General features: G+C 37.0%; 7 protein-coding genes across 12 annotated transcripts; 4 read left to right on the plus strand and 3 right to left on the minus strand.

Moving 5' to 3' along the window:
- The first annotated feature begins 442 nt into the window (after positions 1 to 442).
- On the plus strand, positions 443 to 1,277 carry LOC108828270 (uncharacterized). The gene has a single exon (XM_018601905.2). It carries the CDS (start codon positions 615 to 617, stop codon positions 1,005 to 1,007), a length of 393 nt encoding a protein of 130 aa, XP_018457407.1. The 5' UTR covers positions 443 to 614; the 3' UTR covers positions 1,008 to 1,277.
- A 304-nt stretch (positions 1,278 to 1,581) lies between these two features.
- LOC108828269 (germin-like protein 1) lies at positions 1,582 to 2,413 on the minus strand. The gene has a single exon (XM_018601904.2). It carries the CDS (start codon positions 2,350 to 2,352, stop codon positions 1,729 to 1,731), a length of 624 nt encoding a protein of 207 aa, XP_018457406.1. The 5' UTR covers positions 2,353 to 2,413; the 3' UTR covers positions 1,582 to 1,728.
- Positions 2,414 to 3,354: 941 nt separating this feature from the next.
- LOC108828271 (protein ELF4-LIKE 2) lies at positions 3,355 to 4,596 on the plus strand. The gene is made up of 2 exons (XM_018601906.2): positions 3,355 to 3,631; positions 3,996 to 4,596. Exon 2 carries the CDS (start codon positions 4,027 to 4,029, stop codon positions 4,363 to 4,365), a length of 339 nt encoding a protein of 112 aa, XP_018457408.1. The 5' UTR covers positions 3,355 to 3,631; positions 3,996 to 4,026; the 3' UTR covers positions 4,366 to 4,596.
- A 2,207-nt stretch (positions 4,597 to 6,803) lies between these two features.
- Positions 6,804 to 8,567, minus strand: LOC108825845 (sanguinarine reductase). 2 transcript variants are annotated; one of them, XM_018599200.2, is made up of 8 exons: positions 8,334 to 8,565; positions 8,078 to 8,238; positions 7,886 to 7,981; positions 7,725 to 7,802; positions 7,565 to 7,627; positions 7,300 to 7,473; positions 7,110 to 7,205; positions 6,804 to 7,037 (listed from the first exon to the last, which is right to left on the minus strand). In XM_018599200.2, the coding sequence occupies exons 1-8, from the start codon at positions 8,509 to 8,511 to the stop codon at positions 6,957 to 6,959; spliced, it is 927 nt and encodes a 308-aa protein (XP_018454702.1). In that variant the 5' UTR covers positions 8,512 to 8,565; the 3' UTR covers positions 6,804 to 6,956. The 2 variants fall into 2 exon arrangements, 1 of the variants encoding a protein (XP_018454702.1); XR_008938512.1 differs by lacking the exon at positions 6,804 to 7,037 and having other exon boundaries at positions 7,300 to 7,453; positions 8,334 to 8,567.
- Positions 8,568 to 9,837: 1,270 nt separating this feature from the next.
- On the plus strand, positions 9,838 to 13,264 carry LOC108828316 (uncharacterized). Of its 2 annotated transcripts, none has more exons than XM_056994498.1 (9): positions 9,838 to 9,994; positions 10,304 to 10,451; positions 10,623 to 10,740; positions 11,014 to 11,084; positions 11,235 to 12,053; positions 12,175 to 12,294; positions 12,392 to 12,685; positions 12,771 to 12,827; positions 12,929 to 13,264. In XM_056994498.1, exons 2-9 carry the CDS (start codon positions 10,332 to 10,334, stop codon positions 13,031 to 13,033), a joined length of 1,704 nt encoding a protein of 567 aa, XP_056850478.1. In that variant the 5' UTR covers positions 9,838 to 9,994; positions 10,304 to 10,331; the 3' UTR covers positions 13,034 to 13,264. The 2 variants fall into 2 exon arrangements, with proteins under 2 accessions (XP_056850478.1, XP_018457467.2); XM_018601965.2 differs by having other exon boundaries at positions 9,839 to 9,994; positions 11,014 to 11,066.
- Positions 13,265 to 13,280: 16 nt separating this feature from the next.
- On the plus strand, positions 13,281 to 15,893 carry LOC108828318 (developmentally-regulated G-protein 2). 3 transcript variants are annotated; one of them, XM_018601968.2, is made up of 12 exons: positions 13,281 to 13,435; positions 13,606 to 13,692; positions 13,817 to 13,884; positions 14,014 to 14,090; positions 14,188 to 14,368; positions 14,447 to 14,503; positions 14,582 to 14,656; positions 14,765 to 14,884; positions 14,985 to 15,155; positions 15,265 to 15,378; positions 15,448 to 15,618; positions 15,692 to 15,892. In XM_018601968.2, exons 2-12 carry the CDS (start codon positions 13,623 to 13,625, stop codon positions 15,785 to 15,787), a joined length of 1,200 nt encoding a protein of 399 aa, XP_018457470.1. In that variant the 5' UTR covers positions 13,281 to 13,435; positions 13,606 to 13,622; the 3' UTR covers positions 15,788 to 15,892. The 3 variants fall into 3 exon arrangements, with proteins under 3 accessions (XP_018457470.1, XP_018457469.1, XP_018457471.1); XM_018601967.2 differs by having other exon boundaries at positions 13,282 to 13,435; positions 13,574 to 13,692; XM_018601969.2 differs by having other exon boundaries at positions 13,307 to 13,435; positions 13,594 to 13,692; positions 15,692 to 15,893.
- A 90-nt stretch (positions 15,894 to 15,983) lies between these two features.
- LOC108828317 (protein IQ-DOMAIN 8) lies at positions 15,984 to 17,945 on the minus strand. Of its 2 annotated transcripts, none has more exons than XM_056994499.1 (5): positions 17,715 to 17,945; positions 17,369 to 17,629; positions 16,966 to 17,187; positions 16,776 to 16,886; positions 15,984 to 16,694 (listed from the first exon to the last, which is right to left on the minus strand). In XM_056994499.1, the coding sequence occupies exons 1-5, from the start codon at positions 17,781 to 17,783 to the stop codon at positions 16,122 to 16,124; spliced, it is 1,236 nt and encodes a 411-aa protein (XP_056850479.1). In that variant the 5' UTR covers positions 17,784 to 17,945; the 3' UTR covers positions 15,984 to 16,121. The 2 variants fall into 2 exon arrangements, with proteins under 2 accessions (XP_056850479.1, XP_018457468.1); XM_018601966.2 differs by having other exon boundaries at positions 16,776 to 16,889; positions 17,715 to 17,943.
- Positions 17,946 to 20,524: the final 2,579 nt, after the last annotated feature.

Genomic DNA, 20,524 nt, shown 5'->3' on the forward strand with positions numbered 1-20,524 from the left:
GCCTGGTACTACTAACACAAGGCGATTTTGTTTTGAGCTAATGACCTCTAAGCCTTTTGGTTTATCTCCTGAATCGATTTTCTTCCTTCTCGGTTCCTCGAGATTGTTGGATTAATTCGAAGTTGTTATGTTTCGCTCCTAGTTTATGTATATTTACGTATTTCCTATAATATTTTCTTCCATTTGTGGGCTTAAGTTTTCAGAGACTTTTCTGTTGCGCGTTGGTAGTTGTTCTCCGGAATTGTTAATCCCCGGCTTATGTAATCGTTTTCATGTTTATATTGTGTACGTTCACCACTAATATATGTTCATCGAACCTAAAAGTGTGATGATGGGCCTGGTCAATAAAATAATAGTAATAATAAAGAAGATCCAAACGGGCCGAACTGAAACGTGGGGTTTGGACCCACGTGACCTTTTAAAATATCACAAACGTCGTCCTCGTCGTCGTCACCTTCCCAAATTTTAACAGAATCACGTCAACGTTCTTCAGATTTGCTTCCTTTTCTCTCCTTCTCAACTTGATTCCTTTTTGATCAAACCCACTTACCAATTCCGAGACTTTGAACTCTTTGACGAGCTAAAGTTTTGAAAATTTCTGTTTCTTTCTATCCATGGAATCTCCATCATTACAGAGCTTAACTCTGTTTCTTCTCTGCTTCCTCTTCCTCGTATCTGCTTCTTCTATCTCATTTGACTCACAACCACAAGCTTCATCCATCTCTCCTCCTCCGCCGCTTCAATCATTAACTCCACCGCCGCCGCCGCCTCCTCCGGTAAAGGTCGGGATAGGTAACAAGGCGATGCACGAGAAGCACCACCGAAGAAAGAAATGGAAGCAGAGAAGGAACCAGAACCAAAAGCAGAAGCAGAAGAAGCTGAACACGGGGAAGACGGTGGGGCTCTTCTTCGCCGGTGCAGCTGCAGCTTTGCAAGTAGTTGTTGCTGCTTTCTTGCTTCTCAAAAGAAGACAGCTTCTCCTCAAAATCAACGATAACAGACACTGATTCAAATGCCCCTCACTTTGGATCTGTTTGTATCTTTTGCAGTTATGGAGTTAAGTCATCTCAATTTTGGTCCCTCTTTTGTCTGTAAAGTTTTTAAGTCTTTTTTTTTTTTACTTTTTCCCCTGAGTAATCCAATGGAAAAAAAAATTAGTTTGCTTTTGCCGCTTCAAAGCTCTAATCTTTCAGACAGATCTCTCTGGTACCAATCTGGAACCTGTTGTGTCATTGAAAGGAAATTTTGGTAATAATATCAATCAAAGTTCATAGATTCTTAAGTTTGATGATACATTTTTAGTATATTTTGATTCTCAGTGATAGATCTTAAGTTAACACAAGAGACTAAAAGGAGGAATGTACGCATCATGTCTCCTTTTTCTTTAATGGTCCGTGAGGGTGCATATCATGTAGAATAGTTGCAGTGGACCGATCTGAACTTTAAGGATATGGGACCACTCAACACCCATGTGGAGAGAAAGAGCTTGGTCCTAAAAGAGTAATAGTTAACATTTTTTTTTTCTTTCTTCTAAGGTGAATGCTTAGTAATAATAATATAAAAGGTCTGACCAACTTTAAGGATATGAAATGAAAAGCTCACATTACAATGTAACCATGTTGACAGGTTTTTTTGAAGAATTACAAAACAGACAAAGACAAGAAGAATCCATCAAAGGGAAAAGAAAAAACAAACAGGCATTGTTGTTCCTAAGTCCTTTTTTATTCTTTAGCCAGTTCCACCAAGAACACCCTTAAGCGTCTTGATTACTTTAGGCTCAAGGAAAGTAGTAGCCGAGACGAGTTCAGTGGAAAGACTGTTGGCGAATAGGGCAAAGTCAAGAATCTGGAGACCAGGACTAGCGCTGCTGAAAGTGACAAACGCTGCAGCAGCTGTTTTGCCGGCATTGATCTGGAAATGAAGCAAGCCCTGCGGGAACACCATGACCTGTCCCGGTTTCAGCGTCTGCACGTAGACAGAGTTGGCGGAGGAGATGAACCCGGCGGTGATTGAGCCGTCGAGGACGAAGAGAACCTCAGAGGCACCAGGGTGAGTGTGCATTGGGATCACACCTTTGGGTGCTAGGTCAAGCCTAGCCGTGGAGATGCCTAGACCGTTGAGAGCCGGGAACTGAGCGACGAAGCCCGGCGTGACCGCAGCGCTGATGATGTTGGTGGTGTTACCGGGAGTGCCTAGGCTGAAGACGAAGTCCGAGGCTTTGACATGGATGGGGCGAATGCAAGGGTAGCCAGCAGGGGTCTCAGCGCGTTTCAGGTTGGCCACACAGAAGTCTTGAACGGAGGCATTGGATAGAGCGAAGAGGAGAGATAAGAGGAAGATAATGCGCAACATTTTTATTGATTGATTGATTGGTTGGTTTTAAGTTTTTGCTGCTCTATTCTTCCTCTCTTCTCTTCAGTGTTTATATAGAGAGGCTATGAGGCTGGTGGGATGAACTGTGTGGTGAACGTTGTAGAGACGGAGATAAGCTTTTGGATGATACCATTATGGGGGGTGAGGATGTGAAAACAAAGGACCACTCTTTAGATACAAACAAAATGGCTCTTTTCTTTGCCTGCCTGTTACCCATCGTTTGGATCTCGCTGGTGATCTTTAATCATGATGTAGACATTGATATTTACTGACTGCGAAGATTACGCGTTGTTAAAGGAGTCGAAGCCGGTGGGTTTTTGAGAAGAACAGAGAGCAGACAAAGAGTGAGACATCAAGGTTAAGTTTTTTTTCCTGTAGATTATTAACTTGTGCCTCACGTAAGTAGAAGAGAGTAAATCACGGTAATAAGAAGACACCCGTTTACTTCGGGTAATTGAAAATCATGAATGAGACAAGGAGGGGCTGGCATTTTTGTCACAAGTTGGAGTAAGTTGACGTAGAGAATACGAGGGAGAGGATGTGTTGTCATGTAGGTGTGGACCAGAGGGCAACATGTGAAGAAACCATTAGAAGACACTATTTGACAGCCAAGAGAGGCTTAAGAAAGATTCTTATAAATATCCCATTCTACTTTTGTTTCTTGTAACTAACCAAATGTGTGGAGACTGGAGAGTAAACCTTAACTTACAAAAAAATGATATCTTTCTACGTTGGAAGCATTGTAAGAGATACACTGACAATTATGGGCTGAAAATTTGACACCTAGCCTTAAATATATAATATATGGGCTTTGGCCCATAAATGAAGTCTAAATAAAGCTGGAAACAATAAAATAAATGTTACGGGTCGGGTCGTAATTATCCGCTCAAGATGCCTGGCACTGACACACACACACACCTTTAACACTCTCTCATAATAACTACCGAACTGAGCAGAAGTACAGCCCAACAAGGCAAAGTAGATCTCCTTTGTTCAAAAGAGTTTAAAAGAAGAAAAAAGATAAAAGAACAAAATTATTAATACTATTACATTCCTATCAAATCTCTCTCTGTCTCAGACTGTTTGTCTTAAAGACGACAAGTAGATTCCTTTTCTTTTTTCATTTGCTCTCCCAGCATCCAGTAATTGTCATATAATTTTCTCGAGACAGAAATAAGATTCTTTGGTTTTTATTTCCCGAGAAAATATAATCTTGATTTCATCTGTTACCAGAGCTTCTTCTTTTCTGCTTTTGAAGGTAAGTAAACAGAAAATTTTCTTTCCTTTTTTATAATCAAGCTTTTGAATGTTTTTTTCTTTTTGCTTTGCTTTATGGATTCTAGATATGAATCTTTTGGTTTCTGTGTCTTCATTTATAGACGTTTTATGGTCTCTAGGCTACTTATAGAAACAGCTATTACTTCTTCTCTTTTTTTTTTCTATCTATATATAGATCTCTTTCCACAAAACATTGATTGGTATCTTTGTCCGAGATTTATTGATATATACAAGTACATAACTGAAAAAAGAAAGAGATTTTATTTATCTATGCTTTTGTGCTACTGGAAAAGTTGGAATCTTATGTGTGAGATCAAGAGTTGAAATATACTGTTTAATCACAGGAACAAGAACAAATCAAAAGATCTGAGCTTAATGGAATCAAGGATGGAAGGAGATGTGTTTTCTGGATTTGGAGAGAGATACCAGATGGATGGGAAAGTGTTGCAGAGTTTCCAGAAGAGCTTCGTTCAGGTTCAAGACATTTTGGATCAAAACCGGCTTCTCATCAACGAGATCAATCAGAACCATGAGTCCAAACAAGCAGATCACTTGGGAAGAAACGTTGGTTTGATAAGAGAGCTCAACAACAATATCAGAACTGTGGCTAGTCTTTATGGTGATCTCTCTCATTCTTTTGCCAAATCCATCGATGCTTCATCGGAAGGAGAATCCACTGGGACCAACAACCAAAAGAGATTTAGATCCGGGTAAAATATTATTTACCAAAAAAGAAGAAGATCAATCTCTCTGTGTTCTGTAGATTCAAATGCTAATCTGAATGTGTATTGCTTGAGGGTCTTCAAACAAGATAACGAGGGTCGCTTCTGTTGTAATGAGTTCATGTCTTCAATGCAGAGAATAAATAAGGAAGTTCATGTCCTTCATTGATCAGACCTTTGGGACTATAATGATATGTAGAGCTCTTTGCTTTCTTTGGTTCTAGATTGACTTGTAGATCTTTTTTACTTGTTGTTGTTGTTGCAGTAACCAAAAGCTTAGACTTGTTCCAAAGTACAAAACTAAATTATGATAGTAAAAAGAGGAATTGAATTGTACTGAAGATCTGATCTAAACAAAAGAAAGAATAAAAGATGCTGATCACTGCTCCCTTTCTGCTTGCATTATCCTTAAAGTCAAAAAGTCAGCAGAGGCTTGAAGATTTTAGAAACAATTACATTGAGAGACAGTTTTATGTTTTTAATAACATAATGAGACAGTTTCTTCTACCGAGACACTTTTCTCTAACTTTATCACATATAGTTCAGTTTTCCAAATTAAAACAGAACTGCATTGTAAATAATGGGACCCACTTTCATTTATGTCTCTCTTATCTTCGTAACCTACTTTCATCTCTCTCTTTTATTTTTATTTTTTTCTTTCAAACATTCTCATCTTCTTCATCTTAAAATCTGTGAATTTAATCTCTCAAATTTTATAATCACAAACGACACAAAAATAAAAAAGAAGACGACGGAGAGTTAGACAGAGATGACGACGATGACGGAAATGGCGATAAAGACAACAACGGAGACGTAAACAAAAAAGGCGTTGAGGACAACGATGGATGATAAGCTTGAAGCAATAATGGCTAATTTAGGTATTTTTGCAGATTTGGTCCCTAAATTTATTTGTTATTTATTTGATAACCCCAATACTTTTTAAATGTAAAATTGGTACTGAATTTCGTCTCAAACTTTAGAAATTAAATTCTAACCATTTGTAGTACGAATACATCTATAAAAATACAATAAAAACAACTACAGACACACATATACGACTTAAACGAACAAAAAAAAATATGTACACCGAATTGTACAACAGTACACATGTACAACAATAAACAATGTACACAAACTTTTTTACCATTCATATATACAACAATACACATGTACATCGGATTCCCATGTATAGTGTACATGTGTAGTGTAGTGTACATGTGAACAACAATAAAGTAGTGTACATGTGTACAAAAATATGGTAGTGTACATGTGTACATCACTCACCTAACGTGTACAAAATAAATATTATATTTTTAGATATTTACATGTATACATATGTTTGTGATATATATTAGATGTCCAACATGTTGTAAAGTTGTGTGCATATGTTAGTGTACATATGTTAGTTAGATTTACACGATATATTTTCAATCACCTTCTATATATAATGACACGGCATATTTTCAATCACCTTCTGTGTACATGTGTACATGACATGGAGTATTCAAAATCACATTGTACATAAAACAACAATCTTTCTATATAGAAGCATGCTCACATATTGAAACAAATCGATGGGACGAGATTTGCGGAAAATATTTCATACGCACACATGTTTATGCATTAAAAACTTATGTTTTGACTATCGATAAGGATTAACGTGTACAATATACATATTAACGTATACAATAGACATATTATATTTTCAGATATTTACATGTACACATATGTTTTTGGCTATCGACAAGGATTAACGTGTACAATAAACATATTATATTTTCAGATACATGCTTGATGTCCAACATGCTAGATGTCCAACATGTTGTTAAGTTGTGTACATATGTTAGTGTACATATACACATTAAAGGTTGGTGGCATACATGTGTACAACAATATAATAATGTACATGTGTACAACAATATGGTAGTGTACATGTGTACATCACTGGACTAACGTGTATAATATAGATATTATATTTTTAAATATTTACATGTACACATATGTTTGTATCTAAGTTACACTTTAGTTAAAAAAGAAGAATAAGTTAGAAGAAAGTGTCTAAGGAGCAATAACTGCCCTAAACTGTAATAAAAAACTCAAAACTGCCTTAGAGTGAAAATAACTCAAGTTTTAACTAGGCCTTGTTTTAACTTCAGTTAGGTACATTATTGTACTTTTGTTTATTTTATTAATTTAGCTTTTGGACAAGAGAATCTAGCCAACCTTTTGGTTCCACTTCATGTATTGCACCTTTTTTGTAATATTCAAATTACTTGGCTCACAACATCTCATTTCAAATCAACAACATCCAGTTTCCAATCAACCTTTTTTGTGGATGGATATCCTATAAAACTACAATAGTGAAAGGGATGTAAACAGCTAAGTAGGGCCCTCATACCTTGGTAAGATCTCATGCTTTTCTTACAGAAAAAGAAAACAATACTTTCATTAGAACAATAGGAGGAAAAAAATGTATTAAGAGTCCCCATATCAAGTATGCTGGAAGAATGATGTTTTTTTAGATATAAACAATGATGATGAACTCTACTGTTCTGTTCTGTTCATCTCAACTTCAAAAGTTTTTTACTTGTCTTGACTCTGTCTCTGCATCAGTTTCATCAACTGTCCTTCCCAGTCAGAAACAGCCTCCTCTCCAGTTGAAACCTAACACAATCAAAAGCCTGATCAGTAACAATTGCTTCTTTATATTGAAAGCAGTATCAGAATGTTATGTACCTCAAATACCAATCCTGTTGGTGGTATAACGCTTAGTGCTTCAATACATATACGTGCAGCGTCTTCCTTGCTTAAGCTACCGCTGGCTGCAGCACCCTGTGTCACCCACCAAAACGTTGTTTTAAACAACAAGCGGTGAAGTTCAGCATATGATTCTCAATTTTATCAGTTATAAGATTCAGACTTTTACCGTGATAAAGTTGAACCCTTGGTTCCCTCCAGGACTGTTCTCAAGCTTTCCTGTTCTTATGATTGTATAAGGGACATTGGAAGATATAACTGCTTTTTCATCTCCCTCAGCCAGTTTTTTCGCTTTGCTATTCATCATAGCTTCGATTCCACCGCTGCTTTCATAAACAGACAACTGCAGCTTCATTAAACCATGATCCTCCACAATAATATAATAATAAATCAAGTCTACTTGATTGGAACCATGCAGAGAGATGCATCCTTACCTGAGACAAGAGAACTACATGTTTTACACCTTTTAAACTCTTCACATTTGATAAGAAACCCTCCTGACAATGGCATCATGCTTAATATGGTTTAGATCAATGCAGAACTGGTGATTCAAGGAATTGATGGAAGGGGGGGTTTAGGGTTAAAAGCATATACAGTTGGGGATATGATTGCACCAACGCCTCTAAAGGCCTTCTTTAAGAAACGCTCGTCACTTGCATCTCCAGACGTCAACTTCATTATAATTTGAGAATGTGAGAGAAACAAAACAGAGACACAGTTCAGGAGTGTATGTATTAATTCAGTGAGAACCAAACCTCAACATAAGCTCCAAAGGCTTCCATAGCCTTTCGTTTGTCCTTCACAAGTGCTTTAACACGAGTTCCTTTCACAATCAGTTGCAGTATAATCATCTACATCAGCTAGAAGTTAACACTTTCTCAGTTTCATTTCTTGTTGCATGCAAATGTATGAAAAATATATGAAAGCGTGTAAAAACACACACACACCTGACCAACATCACTGTCTCCGTCCGTTACAAAAACAGTGTCTTTGTCTCCATCACCATTGTCTTCTTCTTGTTCCTCTGCTTCATCGTCGTCTCCACTTGAAGATCCATCCTTAGGCAAAAGGTCAGGCGCTCCATACCATTTCCTAAGCTTAGGACCTCCTTAAAAACATCAAAAACACACACGTACCAAACTGATTCAAAAAGTCATGCTTCCATGAAAACTAAACAAAAGGATCAGATAAATATAAACGTACCTTCGATGTAATCGAGGATTTGATCCACAAAACTGATTTTCTTCTTAGCCAAGCAACGAACAAGAGAGCGTTTTCCAGATGTAACCACAAGTCGACAGTTAGGTTCTGTGACTTGATTCGAAGAAGAAAATAGTAAAGAAGATCCTCCTTGAGTGAGGAGAGACGAAGGTAGAGCCATGTCTGCAGCAGTTGCAAAGATAAGAGGTTTCGTCCTCACGTTACAACTGTAATCTCATCAACTGTTTTCCGTGTACCCCTCTAGAAGAGAAAGAGGTTTTGCTAAGATTATCATCAATTTCTCTCTTTGCCAGGTGTTCAGCTTCAATACCTTTCATTTAGCAAACCTTATCACAAACGTCATTTTGGTATTATGTGGGCCTATTAATAATCCATTTACATGTTGATTCAACCTCCCTATGGATAGGATCTTCTTTTATGTGAAATGGTTTCTTAATGTGACCTTTTATGTTGCTTAGTCAATTAGCATTGATCCATCTCTACTCTATTCCTTACACTAGATTTCATGGTATAGGAGGATACAGAGACGACAGTGCCTTACATTTAAAAATGGAGTTTTAATAGTCTCTCTGAACTCTCTATTGTCCAAGTTCTTGGGAGTTGGGAAGCTCCTTATATTGTTCACACATGTTGTCCTTTATCATTGATTCTCTGTCTTGTCTTGAAAAGCAAGCACTTCCATCTCAACTACTCAAGCTTTTCCATGAGACTTCTTTTGCCAAAAATAGCACACGCTGTTCAATTGCACGTTTTAGATTACAGTCTAAAATCCCATTTATTAGGTTTGATGCTTGATAGCTGCTTAGGTTGAATTAAATCACATTGATGGTGACTCTTCCTAATTCAAACACATTCAAATGCTAAGTATATGGAGTAGATAACTAGGTAAGTCTCGGTTTGTTCTAGTATCAAGTTCTTAATAATGTTGATTATCTAGTGGTTACCTCCTGATGGGTTTGTGTTTAGTCTTTTCAAGTTTCCATTGTTGCAGGAGAAACCAGGTCCACCACTCAGTACATTCAAATTATATTCATAGATGCAGGCATGCAGCTGCAAAAGATCATTGTTACATGTCCGCACTGAGGTCTCAGAAGGATCAAAGACATACTTAAGCAACAATTGTTTATACAATAAACCATTGATTTTTAGTTTGTAAAAAGACAAATTATGTAGAACTTAACAAACATACTCCATCTAGTTTCCTAAACTCCTAGACGGCGCGAAAGCCTGATCTAGATATAACAGACGACACGGTGTTCTTGTACACGTGAACCACAACGGAACGTAGTTCATTCTGTTTTGGCGTTATCCAGCTATTTACTGACGTGGCAAAATCGGACAAAACTGCGTGAAGTCATTAAACTCATCACAGAAGCGTATATACGGATTCCAAATCACCAAAAATAAAAGATTTGATTTGAGTTAATAAAAACGGTTTCGAATCCGGACTTTTTTTTGTTAACTAGAAAAGCCGAAAGCGAGCCAACCAAAGGATTTTCTTTTGCCCTTTTGCTTTTAATAAATCCACAAGAAGCTTCTCCTCTGCAAACCAATCGAATTGTTAGGGATGAATTCGAGTAAACTCTAATCTGTCTTCCATCGATTTCTTCTGCAGACTAACTCAGTTTTTCTTTCTGGTAGTGGTAAGCATTGAATTTGTGTTTGTGTTTTCATTCAAGCTTTGATTTCGTGGTTTCTTGTTGATAAAGATTGATACTTTCTATTCAAAGGCCTTATATTTGTGTTAGAAGACAGACAGATACTTTCTCCTTGAAAGAGAGAATCTGTTTTGGTTTTGGTCATTGGTGTGAAAGTTTGTAATGCAGCTTTTTTTTTTAAAAGATAGTTGATCTGTTTAGACATACATATTATATAAATCTCTCTGTTGCATCTGGATTGTTTCTGTTCTGTCTCACACCTTTGAGAGCATGATATCATGTTTTGGATATCAGGGCTGTGCGTTTGGAGTTTGATTTATCTATGGGGACTACTGTGGTTGGAACTGTTGAGGACTGCAGGGAGATGTTTGATGTCAGTGCTCAGACGCCTTTTTCCTCAACAAATCAGATTGGGAATCCTGTTGCCTACAAACTTGTCCGGGTATGGTTCACACGAATCGTCTCCTTTTCGTTTGTGGCTTTGCTTGTATAAGCGTCTCCCTAGTTAGTTAGAAGAGGAAATAAGACAAATTCTTATAGGGGTTTTCTTTCTTGAAATTGTAAAATCTCCTTTCCCAATCTTATTTTAGTTGTGTTTATGGAAATGGCTTAGGTTGCAGGAGATGGGAGACTAGTCCCTGCAACTGATGAAGAAATTTTGGAGGTCAATGAGACCGATACGCATGCTTGTCTGACTTTTGACTACCTTCCAGCCCAAGAAACTTCTCAAGGTTTGGTTCTGAGTCTTCTGAGCATTGTTTACATGTTAGAACCGCTTTTGTTTAAAATCCTACGTTTGTTTGTTTCTCTATTCAGTGCTCCTTTCTTGAGTAACATTTTGTTTCTATGGTAGAGAATGCAATTGTATATAATGAATATGCTTAAGTCTTTAGTAATGTAGGCCCCCCACATATGCATATGTCTCTCTCAATTTTCCGTCTAGATTAAGTTATTGTTTGCTTACATGTTGTTGATAACCCTTTTTTTTATTTTATTTGACTCAGTTATCAATTTAGGTTTACTGCGGTCTGACAATGTAGAACCATCTACAGACCAGGTGAGTTCTCAATCTGATGTTAGTTCCCTTTCACAAATATTTAAAACAGAATATTAGTTTTCTACAACATTATTTCTGATTTTAAATGATTTTTTTTGTGTGTTTGAAATTTTATAAGAACTCTATCAGATGTTAGATGACCTTACTCCAACTTTGGGATTTTTGCAGTATGGCGAGGAGTTGTTGCAAAAGGTAGAACAGGATGATAGGCTTGTCATGGTTTCTACTCCTCCAGATGCCAACATCCGGTGTTGTAATGAAAACAACATGTTCGACGAGGATCAAGTCCACCATGACCATGAGCCCCTTCCTTTCTCATCAGATGTTCAGAAAGGATGCGATTCTAATACTGTTGAACCATGCTCAGACGCAGCATCTAGTCCAAAAGAAACTGCATTGCCTCCTGCTGCTGGAAAACCTGATTTTTCTTTAGTTAGAGGTGAGATCTGCTTGAATAACTTGCCTATTAAAGCACTGCAAGAAACATTCAGAGCTACGTTTGGACGAGAGACGACTGTTAAGGACAAGACGTGGCTGAAAAGGAGGATTACAATGGGACTTACCAAGTCCTTTGATGTACCAACCACTGACCTGACAATTAAAGATAACAAGCTAGTTGGAAGTCAACACAAAGCCAATGATGTAGGTGATGATGTAAGAGCTACTAGCCTGAAAGAAGCACCATCTAGTAGTGCTGAAGATTTATCCGGTGAAGAGAGGGCTGCAAAAAGAGTTAGGAAACCTACACGAAGATACATTGAGGAACTCTCAGAAACGGATGAAAAACAGATAACTGACAAGTCGGTGTTGTTTCCTTCAAAGCATCAGAGGCTATCTGAAAAATCTGAGGTCAGGTCTGTGAGCGTCTCATCAGGGAAGAGAGTTACCGTCACCAGGGTGGTGCCCCTTGGTGGATCTGAGGTTGAGGTTCCTTATGTTTCTCATGTCCGGAGAAGCCGTCCAAGGGAGAACGTTATGGCTCTTATGGTATGTCTCTTTGGTTACTCATTTCTTCTCAATACAGAAACTATGGACAAAATAATTAAATGACTTCTGCGCCTGTTATTTGGTTGGAATTTGATTAAGGATAAATGCAACACTTGTGTAGGAATGTCATACCAGTTGCTTGGAAGCAAAAGCTAGTGCAGTAGAGAATAACCTGTTGAACAGTGAGGTTGTGAGCCCAGGTTCAGTGGTTAAGTCAGCTTCTGGACCAATCCAGATAGAAGTAAGACATACTTCTTTTTATTTTTGGTTCTATCCATCCAGTGTCTTTAGTCTCGTTGTCCAGTTTCTCATTGCATTCTTTGTTTTTGCAAATGCAGTTTGCTACAAGTCACAACAACAACAACGAGGAGGTGCATGTACTCACTGAGGTTGATCAAGACATGGAGCTAGATCACGTAGACTCATCTGGAAATAGCTCGGATGACTATAATAACACTAGCGCGCCAACGATGCAAGGAGGTGGACTTAGAAGGAAGCATCATAGAGCTTGGACGCTGTCTGAGGTTACAACGTTGGTAGAAGGTGTATCCAAGTATGGAGCTGGGAAGTGGTCTGAAATCAAAAAGCTTTCCTTCTCATCTTATTCACACCGTACCTCTGTAGATCTCAAGGTAAGTAATTACAATTGTTTAACCCTCTTGACATGATCCTATAAATGCAGGCTTTGTTTTATAGTCTCATCTTGTTGTTTTGTAGGATAAATGGCGAAATCTCCTGAGAGCAAGCTTTGCTCAGAATCCCTCAAACAGCATGGTACCTCTCTCTCTCTATATATATATATTCATGTAGCTTGTGCTGCATTGTCCTTTGCCAACAAGGCCTGGATATGCTTAGTTGTGAATATGTGGTTGCAGGGAAGTTTCAAGAAACATGGGTCGATGCACATTCCTATGGAGATTCTGTTGCAGGTGAGGGAGCTCGCAGAGAAGCAATCACTGGTCCCACCGAATCACCGATGAGACAAGGAAACAAAAAGATTCAACTTCTTAATGTAGCTGAGTTTTGTAAAATAGCCAACTAAAGTAAGAGAGACAAGAACGATGAGAGTTTATGTAACTTTATAAAGAAGCTTTGTTAGTTATATATGCGAGAGAACACTATTAAGAAGTGTCTTTCTCTGAACTGGGCCTTCCCTAACTGGATCCATAATCTTTTTATCTATTGGTCTTCTTGACCCAGACTTACGTGTATGAGTGTGTCTATCTCGCTTTCTCTAGAACCATCATCTGGTCGCCATCACTCATCAACTTCCCCATTTGCAAACACATCGCTCTGACTTGGTTCCAAGAATCATATGTAACTGCTAAGTTGGGTAGAAGACGTGTAAGTGTTATTTGTTTAAGACAGTCGAGGTTTAAGAGGTGAGCTTCCGTTTGTTGAATATGTTACTTATTTTAGATTTGGTTAGAAGCTTTTATGCTTTTTTGGTGCGTATAAGATGATGCACCTTGCTTTGTGTTATTTCTTATTTGATAAAATTGTTAAATTGGTGATTTTAGATCATTACTTATCTCTCCAGCCATTGTAGCAGAAAGTTGTGAAAGAAAAATGGGAATCATCGAAAGGATTAAAGAAATTGAAGCCGAGATGGCTCGAACACAAAAGAACAAAGCTACAGGTTTCTCTTTATGTTATAGTACATGCATGAGAATCATCATTGATTTTTTTTCATATATTTGCTGAGAAAATAGTACAGTAAGTGGTCATCTATTGAAACTATTGTTCCCACATCTGATGGCCAGAGTATCATCTTGGTCAGCTCAAGGCAAAGATTGCAAAGCTCAGAACACAACTGTTAGAGCCTCCAAAAGTAAACTTCCACTTCTTAAAAATATACAAACTTGTGCTCCTTGTAGATGAATCAGAGTATCAGACTCTGTATCCTTTCTTCTTTTCTAATTTTTTCTTTTTGTAATTGTCTCCAAAATCTGCCAAACAGGGTTCAAGTGGAGGTGGAGATGGTTTTGAAGTTACAAAGTATGGTCATGGACGTGTTGCACTTATAGGCTTTCCCAGGTCCATCTTAAATTCCTCTACTCACATGTGTATATGTGTTTGTTTCAATTTTGGACTCCTCACTTTGGTTTTTATCTTTGTGGCTGTAATTTGGCAGTGTTGGGAAGTCCACGCTCTTGACGATGTTAACTGGCACACATTCTGAAGCAGCCTCATATGAATTCACAACGCTTACATGCATCCCTGGAGTCATTCGCTACAATGACACCAAGATTCAGTTGCTTGATCTTCCTGGTATTATTGAAGGTGCTTCAGAAGGAAAAGGACGAGGGAGGCAGGTTTATATCACATTTCCTTTCTTACTTTCTCATTTTCTTGTCAAACCAAAGGTAGATTGGAACTGTTTGTTTCTGCAGGTTATTGCTGTTGCAAAGTCTTCTGACCTTGTGTTGATGGTTCTTGATGCCTCCAAAGTAAAGTGTTTTAGTTTTTGTGCTTTGTTTTTATTTTATTTTTTTGCTGCTCCTTAATCTCTATTTGTTCTTCCTTAGAGTGAAGGTCACAGGCAGATTCTGACTAAGGAACTTGAAGCAGTGGGTTTGCGTTTAAACAAAAGACCTCCACAAGTAAAGCTCATCTTTATATCTCACTTTCTTGATTCTGAACTATAACTCTTAAGAGAAACTGATGAAACCACTTTGATGTGAAACCATTTTTTGTGACTGTTTTAATAGATATACTTTAAGAAGAAGAAGACTGGTGGAATCTCTTTCAACACTACAGCACCGTTGACTCGAATTGATGAGAAGCTCTGTTATCAAATTCTTCATGAATACAAGATTCACAATGCTGAGGTACTTATACTCCAGCTCAAAGATTGCTTACTGTAAGAACTTATAAAATGGTGTTGTTCTGTTGAGTGATATGTAATGAGTTTAGTAATGAAACTTGCAGGTTCTGTTCCGTGAGGATGCGACGGTGGATGACTTCATTGATGTCATTGAAGGCAACCGCAAATATATTAAGTGTGTATATGTCTACAACAAGATAGATGTTGTTGGAATCGATGATGTTGATAGGCTAGCAAGACAGCCAAATTCCATTGTTATTAGCTGCAATCTAAAGGCAAGTTCTGTTATTCATGCTTTCTCTACATCTGCATGGATGGGAACAGCTAGAAACAGGTGTGAATGTATGGTTAAAACACTTAAAGATTGTGTGTTGTTTGAAACAGCTGAACTTAGATAGACTACTTGCAAGAATGTGGGAGGAAATGGGACTTGTGAGAGTTTACACAAAGCCTCAGGGCCAGCAACCAGATTTTGATGAGCCCTTTGTCCTCTCAGCTGTAATTATATAAGCAAGAATTTGAGAGAAAACTTTTTTTTCATGTTATAACATATCTGTCATTCTACAGGACAGAGGTGGATGCACAGTTGAAGATTTTTGCAACCACGTCCACAAGACGCTGGTGAAGGATATGAAGTATGCACTGGTTTGGGGCACAAGCGCTAGGCACTACCCTCAACACTGTGGTCTTTCTCACCGTCTTGAGGATGAAGATGTTGTTCAAATCGTCAAGAAAAAGGTAAGGAGACACAAAGCATTTTTGTCTGATCTCTTCTCTGACAACAAATGCTGATGCTTTTAAAAATATTCAGGAGAGAGAGGAAGGAGGAAGGGGGAGGTTCAAGACGCACTCAAACGCACCTGCAAGAATAGCAGACAGAGAGAAGAAAGCTCCACTTAAGCAGTAAGACGGTTGATCATCCTGAATGGTCTCATGTAAGACTTCATATGTTTTGTATTTGAACAATTTGCAGACTAATATTAAGAGTTCGAACCGTTTGCGTCTTAAAATGAATTGAAAGTATTAGTTCTTTTTGGTCTTTGGTTACATTTTGACAAGAGGTAGGATCAGATTATTTCAAAAACATTAGAAGCAAATGATAAATGGTCCATGCAGTCTTCAAACTAACTCCTTGACAATCATATCTAAAAGATACACAGAAATGGCCTCTTTATCTATAACCCGTGTCTCTATGTGTTTCGTGGGACCAACAAGCTGTTGAAATGCCTGAAGAAAACTTCTTAGCCTCTCTGGCTCTTTGCCCACATATGCCTCCCTGTTACTTGAGCCGGTGGATATAGATCCGAACCTGCACTACGCTTTGCATCCACATCTCCATTGTAAGACATAGACTGTTTCTTCTCAAACGGTGTTTTGGAACATGACGATGAAGAAGAACCTGATCGTCTCTGCTTAGCTTTGATGGATTGCGTCAGGCTCATGTAGCTTGGCTTTCTGTAATACCCTCCTTCCTCAAGGAAGCTTCCTGAGAAGGGAACCGGGGACTGAGATGTGGAAGAAGTCTCGGAACTCGTAGCTGAGGATGACATTGGAGGAGGTCTAGCCAAAACTCTGGTTGTGAGACTGTTCTTCCTGACCTGAACCGTGTCATGTTCAGACACACTGCTCTCACTTTTCCTTGCATTCTCTAACGAGTTTGCAGGACCTTCCATCAACCGTCCTTCCCATGGCCTATCCGCAACCCACCTGTCAAGCCAGTTCCAACCTGGACTGCTACTCTTGCATGACCAATTATTCTTCTTAACACTCCCTTGTTTGTTCACCTTAACGTTAGGGCTTGGACACGTCCTTGGCTGTTCAAGATTTAGAGAAGAAAGCTCAGTAAAACACAAATGCCTCTGAAAGAGTTGATTATATGCTTTCAAGCCATTTACCTGGTGTGTGAGTGCATACACCATAGCTCTCTCCCTCTTGATAGCTCCTTCTTGCCTCATCTGTAGCTTTGTTCTCACTTCATTCACACTTCCAGGGCTATCACACCAACCCTTCTACACACAAAACAATCATCGCAAAGTTTAGTCCCCTTCTCGTACATGAATCATGCCTTGTCATCATAATCATTACCTCAGCTTGCTTAGCAGGATCATCCTTTACTTCAGATGGTTTCTGCAGCTCCTGTCCATCTGAAGAAGGAGCCCTGTTACAGTGAGATCTTACACGAGCTTGGACTCGAACAAGAGCTTGCATACACCTCAATGTCACATCTGCTTGTTTCCTGACTTGCCTACCACGGAATATCGCCTGAATCCTCACCACCGCTCTCAAAGCTCTCAGCGCCTGTCTTGCCTATTAGAAACATTGACCACAAAAACCTTCAGACAAACAAAGCTTCTCAACTGAATTGATCCACATTCAGTAGTAAACAACCACTAAGACACAACTCATTGTAACTATAAAAACTCTAAATCATAATGTTTAAAACCAAACATATCTCTAAACTATAGTGTACAAGTAAGAGTCAGTGTACCAGGAAAGCTCGAAAAGAAGCTTGGATCCGAGTAGCAGCCCATTCACGTTTGACAAGGAAGAAGTCTTTAGGTGGAGCTCTGATAACAGCAGCAACAGACGCGGCGAAAGAATCGTCTGCTGAGAAAGACGGTGGATCCGAGCCAAGAGAAGGAGTGCCGTAGCTACCAGCACGGCTCTTGAAACCCTTTGAGGAAGAGATGAAACTCTCCGATGAAGTCCTCCAGAGCTTCCACTTCTTCTTGCTGTTCTTATCACCTAACTGAAAAAAAAGATCAATGCTTTATGTAAGAAACAGAGATCGAATCATGGAGAGAGAGAGAAAGAGAGAGGCTTTGGGAGCTTACCTGATGATCATCAGCGATGGGTTTCTTGTTAGAGATCAGAGACTTAATCCAGTTTCCAGAGCCACCCATCTGCAGATCTGTTATAAAGTTTGAGACTTTCACAGGTTTTGGAATCAGATGCTGTGTGTGAGGGAGAAGAAGATGAAGAAAGAGAGAGAGAAAGGTTCTAACTTTGGTGGCCTGTGTGAATGATGTAGACAGAAAAAAAAGGTTTGGGATGTTAAAAGAAGAGAGAAGCATTTGAAATTTGAAATTGTGGGGGAAAAAAGTATTTGTTTAATATATAACGGTAACATTGACACTTCGCTTTCGTCTCGTAATAAATAAATAAAGAGATAATAAATGGCTCTTTTACTTTGGGAAAGGAAAAATTCCTTAAAAATACACAGATTGAATTTCTTTTACTGAAAAAATACACGAACTTTTTTGGCTTTCCAAAAAATACACAAACTAATTTTGATTGTCCATAAAATACACGAATTTTTGAATTTTGAAGGTTTCACATCTCGATTTTAACGGTGTAAACAGTGACTAACAGAATAGTAAAACGCCGTTAGACGCCGTTGACTCTGAATAAAAAGTTCATGTATTTTATGGACAACCAAAATTAGTCCGTGTATTTTTCGGGAAGCCTAAAAAGTTCGTGTATTTTTTCAGCAAAAGAAATTTAGTATGTGTATTTTTAAGGAATTTCCAAATGGAGTTTGGATATTTCATATCCTATTCAGATGCTAAATATCTGGAGGATATGAAATATCTGGACCCAATACAGATCCAAAATTTTATATTTGTAAACTTTCGGTTTGGTTTTGGACCGAATATTTTCGGATCAGTTTCGATCCAAGTTTTTGAATCCGGCTAAAATATCTAGACCTAATCTTGACATTTTAAATTTAGCCGGATTCAAAAACTTGGATTGGAACTGACCCGAAAATATTCGGTCCAAAACCAAAACGAAAGTTTACAAATATTTGTTGGGTCCAAAACTCTTCTACTTGAAAGAATTGAAACCAAAAAGAACTGATCCGAATAGACCTGAGCCTAATAAAATCGACACGAATAGATTCAATCCGACAATATCTTTCTGCTAACAATTTTGTTATTATTTTTGCAATATTTTTTAGTTCTGTTTTTTTAACAGAAACATTTTTAATTAATATGAAACTTTCAATGTAAAATTTAGAGTTGTTTGTGAATTTTTAGATATATATGATAGATTTCGACTAAATTGGACTCAACAAATATTTGTAAACTTTTGGTTTGGTTTTGGACAGAATATTTTTGGGTCAGTTCCGATTCAAGTTTTTGAATCCGGCTAAAATGTCTAGCCGGATTCAAAAACTTGAATCAGAACTGACCCGGAAATATTCGGTCCAAAATCAAACCGAAAGTTTACAAATATAAAATTTCGGACATGTATCATGTGATAGAGAATGTATTTTTTTCAGGTCTTTGGGTCGGGTTTGGGCCGTTTTTTTCCGGATCTGGATTTTTCAGATCGAAAATATCTGGTCTAAAACCAAACCGAAAGTTTACAAATATAAAATTTTGGATATGTATTGGGTCCAGATATTCAGCCTCTGAATAGTATATGAAATATCCAAACTCCATTTGAAAATTCCTTAAAAATACACATACTAAATTTCCTTTACTGAAAAAATACACGAATTTTTTAGACTTCCCGAAAAATACACGAACTAATTTTGGTTGTCCATAAAATACATGAACTTTTTAATCAGAGTTAACGACGTCTAACAGCGTCTTACTATTCTATTAGTCACTGTTTACACCGTTAAAATCGAGGTGTGAAACCTTCAAAATTCAAAAGTTTATGTATTTTATGAACAATCAAAATTAGTTTGTGTATTTTTTGGAAAGCTAAAAAAATTCGTGTATTTTTTCAGCAAAAGAAATTCAGTCTGTGTATTTTTAAGGAATTTTCCCTTTGGGAAATGAAATAATTTATATCTCGTTGCCCCGCGTGATCATAATGTTTACTAGATACTAGGTGTTTTCCTGCACCATGTGCAGTAAAAAATTTTAAAATATTTTCTAACAGATAAATATAAATTATATTTATTTTTTTATTAATATTATAAATTTTCTTTTTCTTATTAATATTTAATTTAAATTGATTTAACTGAACATTAAAATTAAGATAAAAACAATTTTGTTTATTTTGAAATATATTTAAGAATGTGCATGTATATATTTAAAATTATAATCTTAGGTAGATTTTTCAATCTATTTATTTTAATTAAATATGTAAAATTGCATAATTGTCAAAAATTAAAATTAAACAATATTTATAAAATCTGTAGATATATATATAAGAAACTAATGATTTTACGATTTAATTTGATTTTATGATTTAATTTTTATAATTTTCTAAAAATATGTATATATTTTTGAAATATTTTTAATTTAAATGATATTTCAAAATTTGAAATGCCATAATTGAATATATTTATTTTGATGATGATTTATGAGTTATTAACATATTTTTAAAAAGTCCAAAAATATAAATCGACAATAAATGTAATACATGAGTTATTACCATATTTAAAAAGTTTACCAAAAATATAAATTAACATTAAATATAATTGTCCATGTCATATTAATCTATAAGACATGTCATCAATTTTAATAGCCATGTCATATTATTTTTGTGAAAATGATTGTAGAAGACATGTGGCAAAATCACTTCTCAAATATAGTCTAGGGGATGAAAATTCCATAATTTTCAAACATTAAAATTAAAAAATATTTATAAAATCTGTAGATATATATAAGAAAGTAATAATTTTACG

This window comes from Raphanus sativus, chromosome 9, assembly GCF_000801105.2.
Source record: "Raphanus sativus cultivar WK10039 chromosome 9, ASM80110v3, whole genome shotgun sequence".
Taxonomy (NCBI): Eukaryota; Viridiplantae; Streptophyta; class Magnoliopsida; order Brassicales; family Brassicaceae; genus Raphanus; species Raphanus sativus.

Bases quoted from the DNA above. Each gene is read 5' to 3' on its own strand.
- LOC108828270 (XM_018601905.2), top strand. From the start codon at position 615: ATGGAATCTCCATCATTACAGAGCTTAACTCTGTTTCTTCTCTGCTTC.
- LOC108828269 (XM_018601904.2), bottom strand. From the start codon at position 2,352: ATGTTGCGCATTATCTTCCTCTTATCTCTCCTCTTCGCTCTATCCAAT.
- LOC108828316 (XM_056994498.1), top strand. From the start codon at position 10,332: ATGGGGACTACTGTGGTTGGAACTGTTGAGGACTGCAGGGAGATGTTT. The intron at 10,741-11,013 runs GTTTGGTTCTGA...TATTTGACTCAG, and splicing joins AGCCCAAGAAACTTCTCAAG to TTATCAATTTAGGTTTACTG. The intron at 12,686-12,770 runs GTAAGTAATTAC...GTTGTTTTGTAG, and splicing joins GTACCTCTGTAGATCTCAAG to GATAAATGGCGAAATCTCCT.
- LOC108828317 (XM_018601966.2), bottom strand. From the start codon at position 17,783: ATGGGTGGCTCTGGAAACTGGATTAAGTCTCTGATCTCTAACAAGAAA. The intron at 17,188-17,368 runs GTACACTGACTC...TGTTTCTAATAG, and splicing joins CTTCTTTTCGAGCTTTCCTG to GCAAGACAGGCGCTGAGAGC. The intron at 16,695-16,775 runs GTAAATGGCTTG...AATCTTGAACAG, and splicing joins TGTATGCACTCACACACCAG to CCAAGGACGTGTCCAAGCCC.
- LOC108825845 (XM_018599200.2), bottom strand. From the start codon at position 8,511: ATGGCTCTACCTTCGTCTCTCCTCACTCAAGGAGGATCTTCTTTACTA. The intron at 7,474-7,564 runs GTAAGGATGCAT...ATGAAGCTGCAG, and splicing joins ATGTAGTTCTCTTGTCTCAG to TTGTCTGTTTATGAAAGCAG. The intron at 7,038-7,109 runs GTACATAACATT...TGATTGTGTTAG, and splicing joins CAACAGGATTGGTATTTGAG to GTTTCAACTGGAGAGGAGGC.
- LOC108828318 (XM_018601968.2), top strand. From the start codon at position 13,623: ATGGGAATCATCGAAAGGATTAAAGAAATTGAAGCCGAGATGGCTCGA. The intron at 14,885-14,984 runs GTACTTATACTC...TGAAACTTGCAG, and splicing joins ACAAGATTCACAATGCTGAG to GTTCTGTTCCGTGAGGATGC. The intron at 15,619-15,691 runs GTAAGGAGACAC...AAAAATATTCAG, and splicing joins TTCAAATCGTCAAGAAAAAG to GAGAGAGAGGAAGGAGGAAG.
- LOC108828271 (XM_018601906.2), top strand. From the start codon at position 4,027: ATGGAATCAAGGATGGAAGGAGATGTGTTTTCTGGATTTGGAGAGAGA.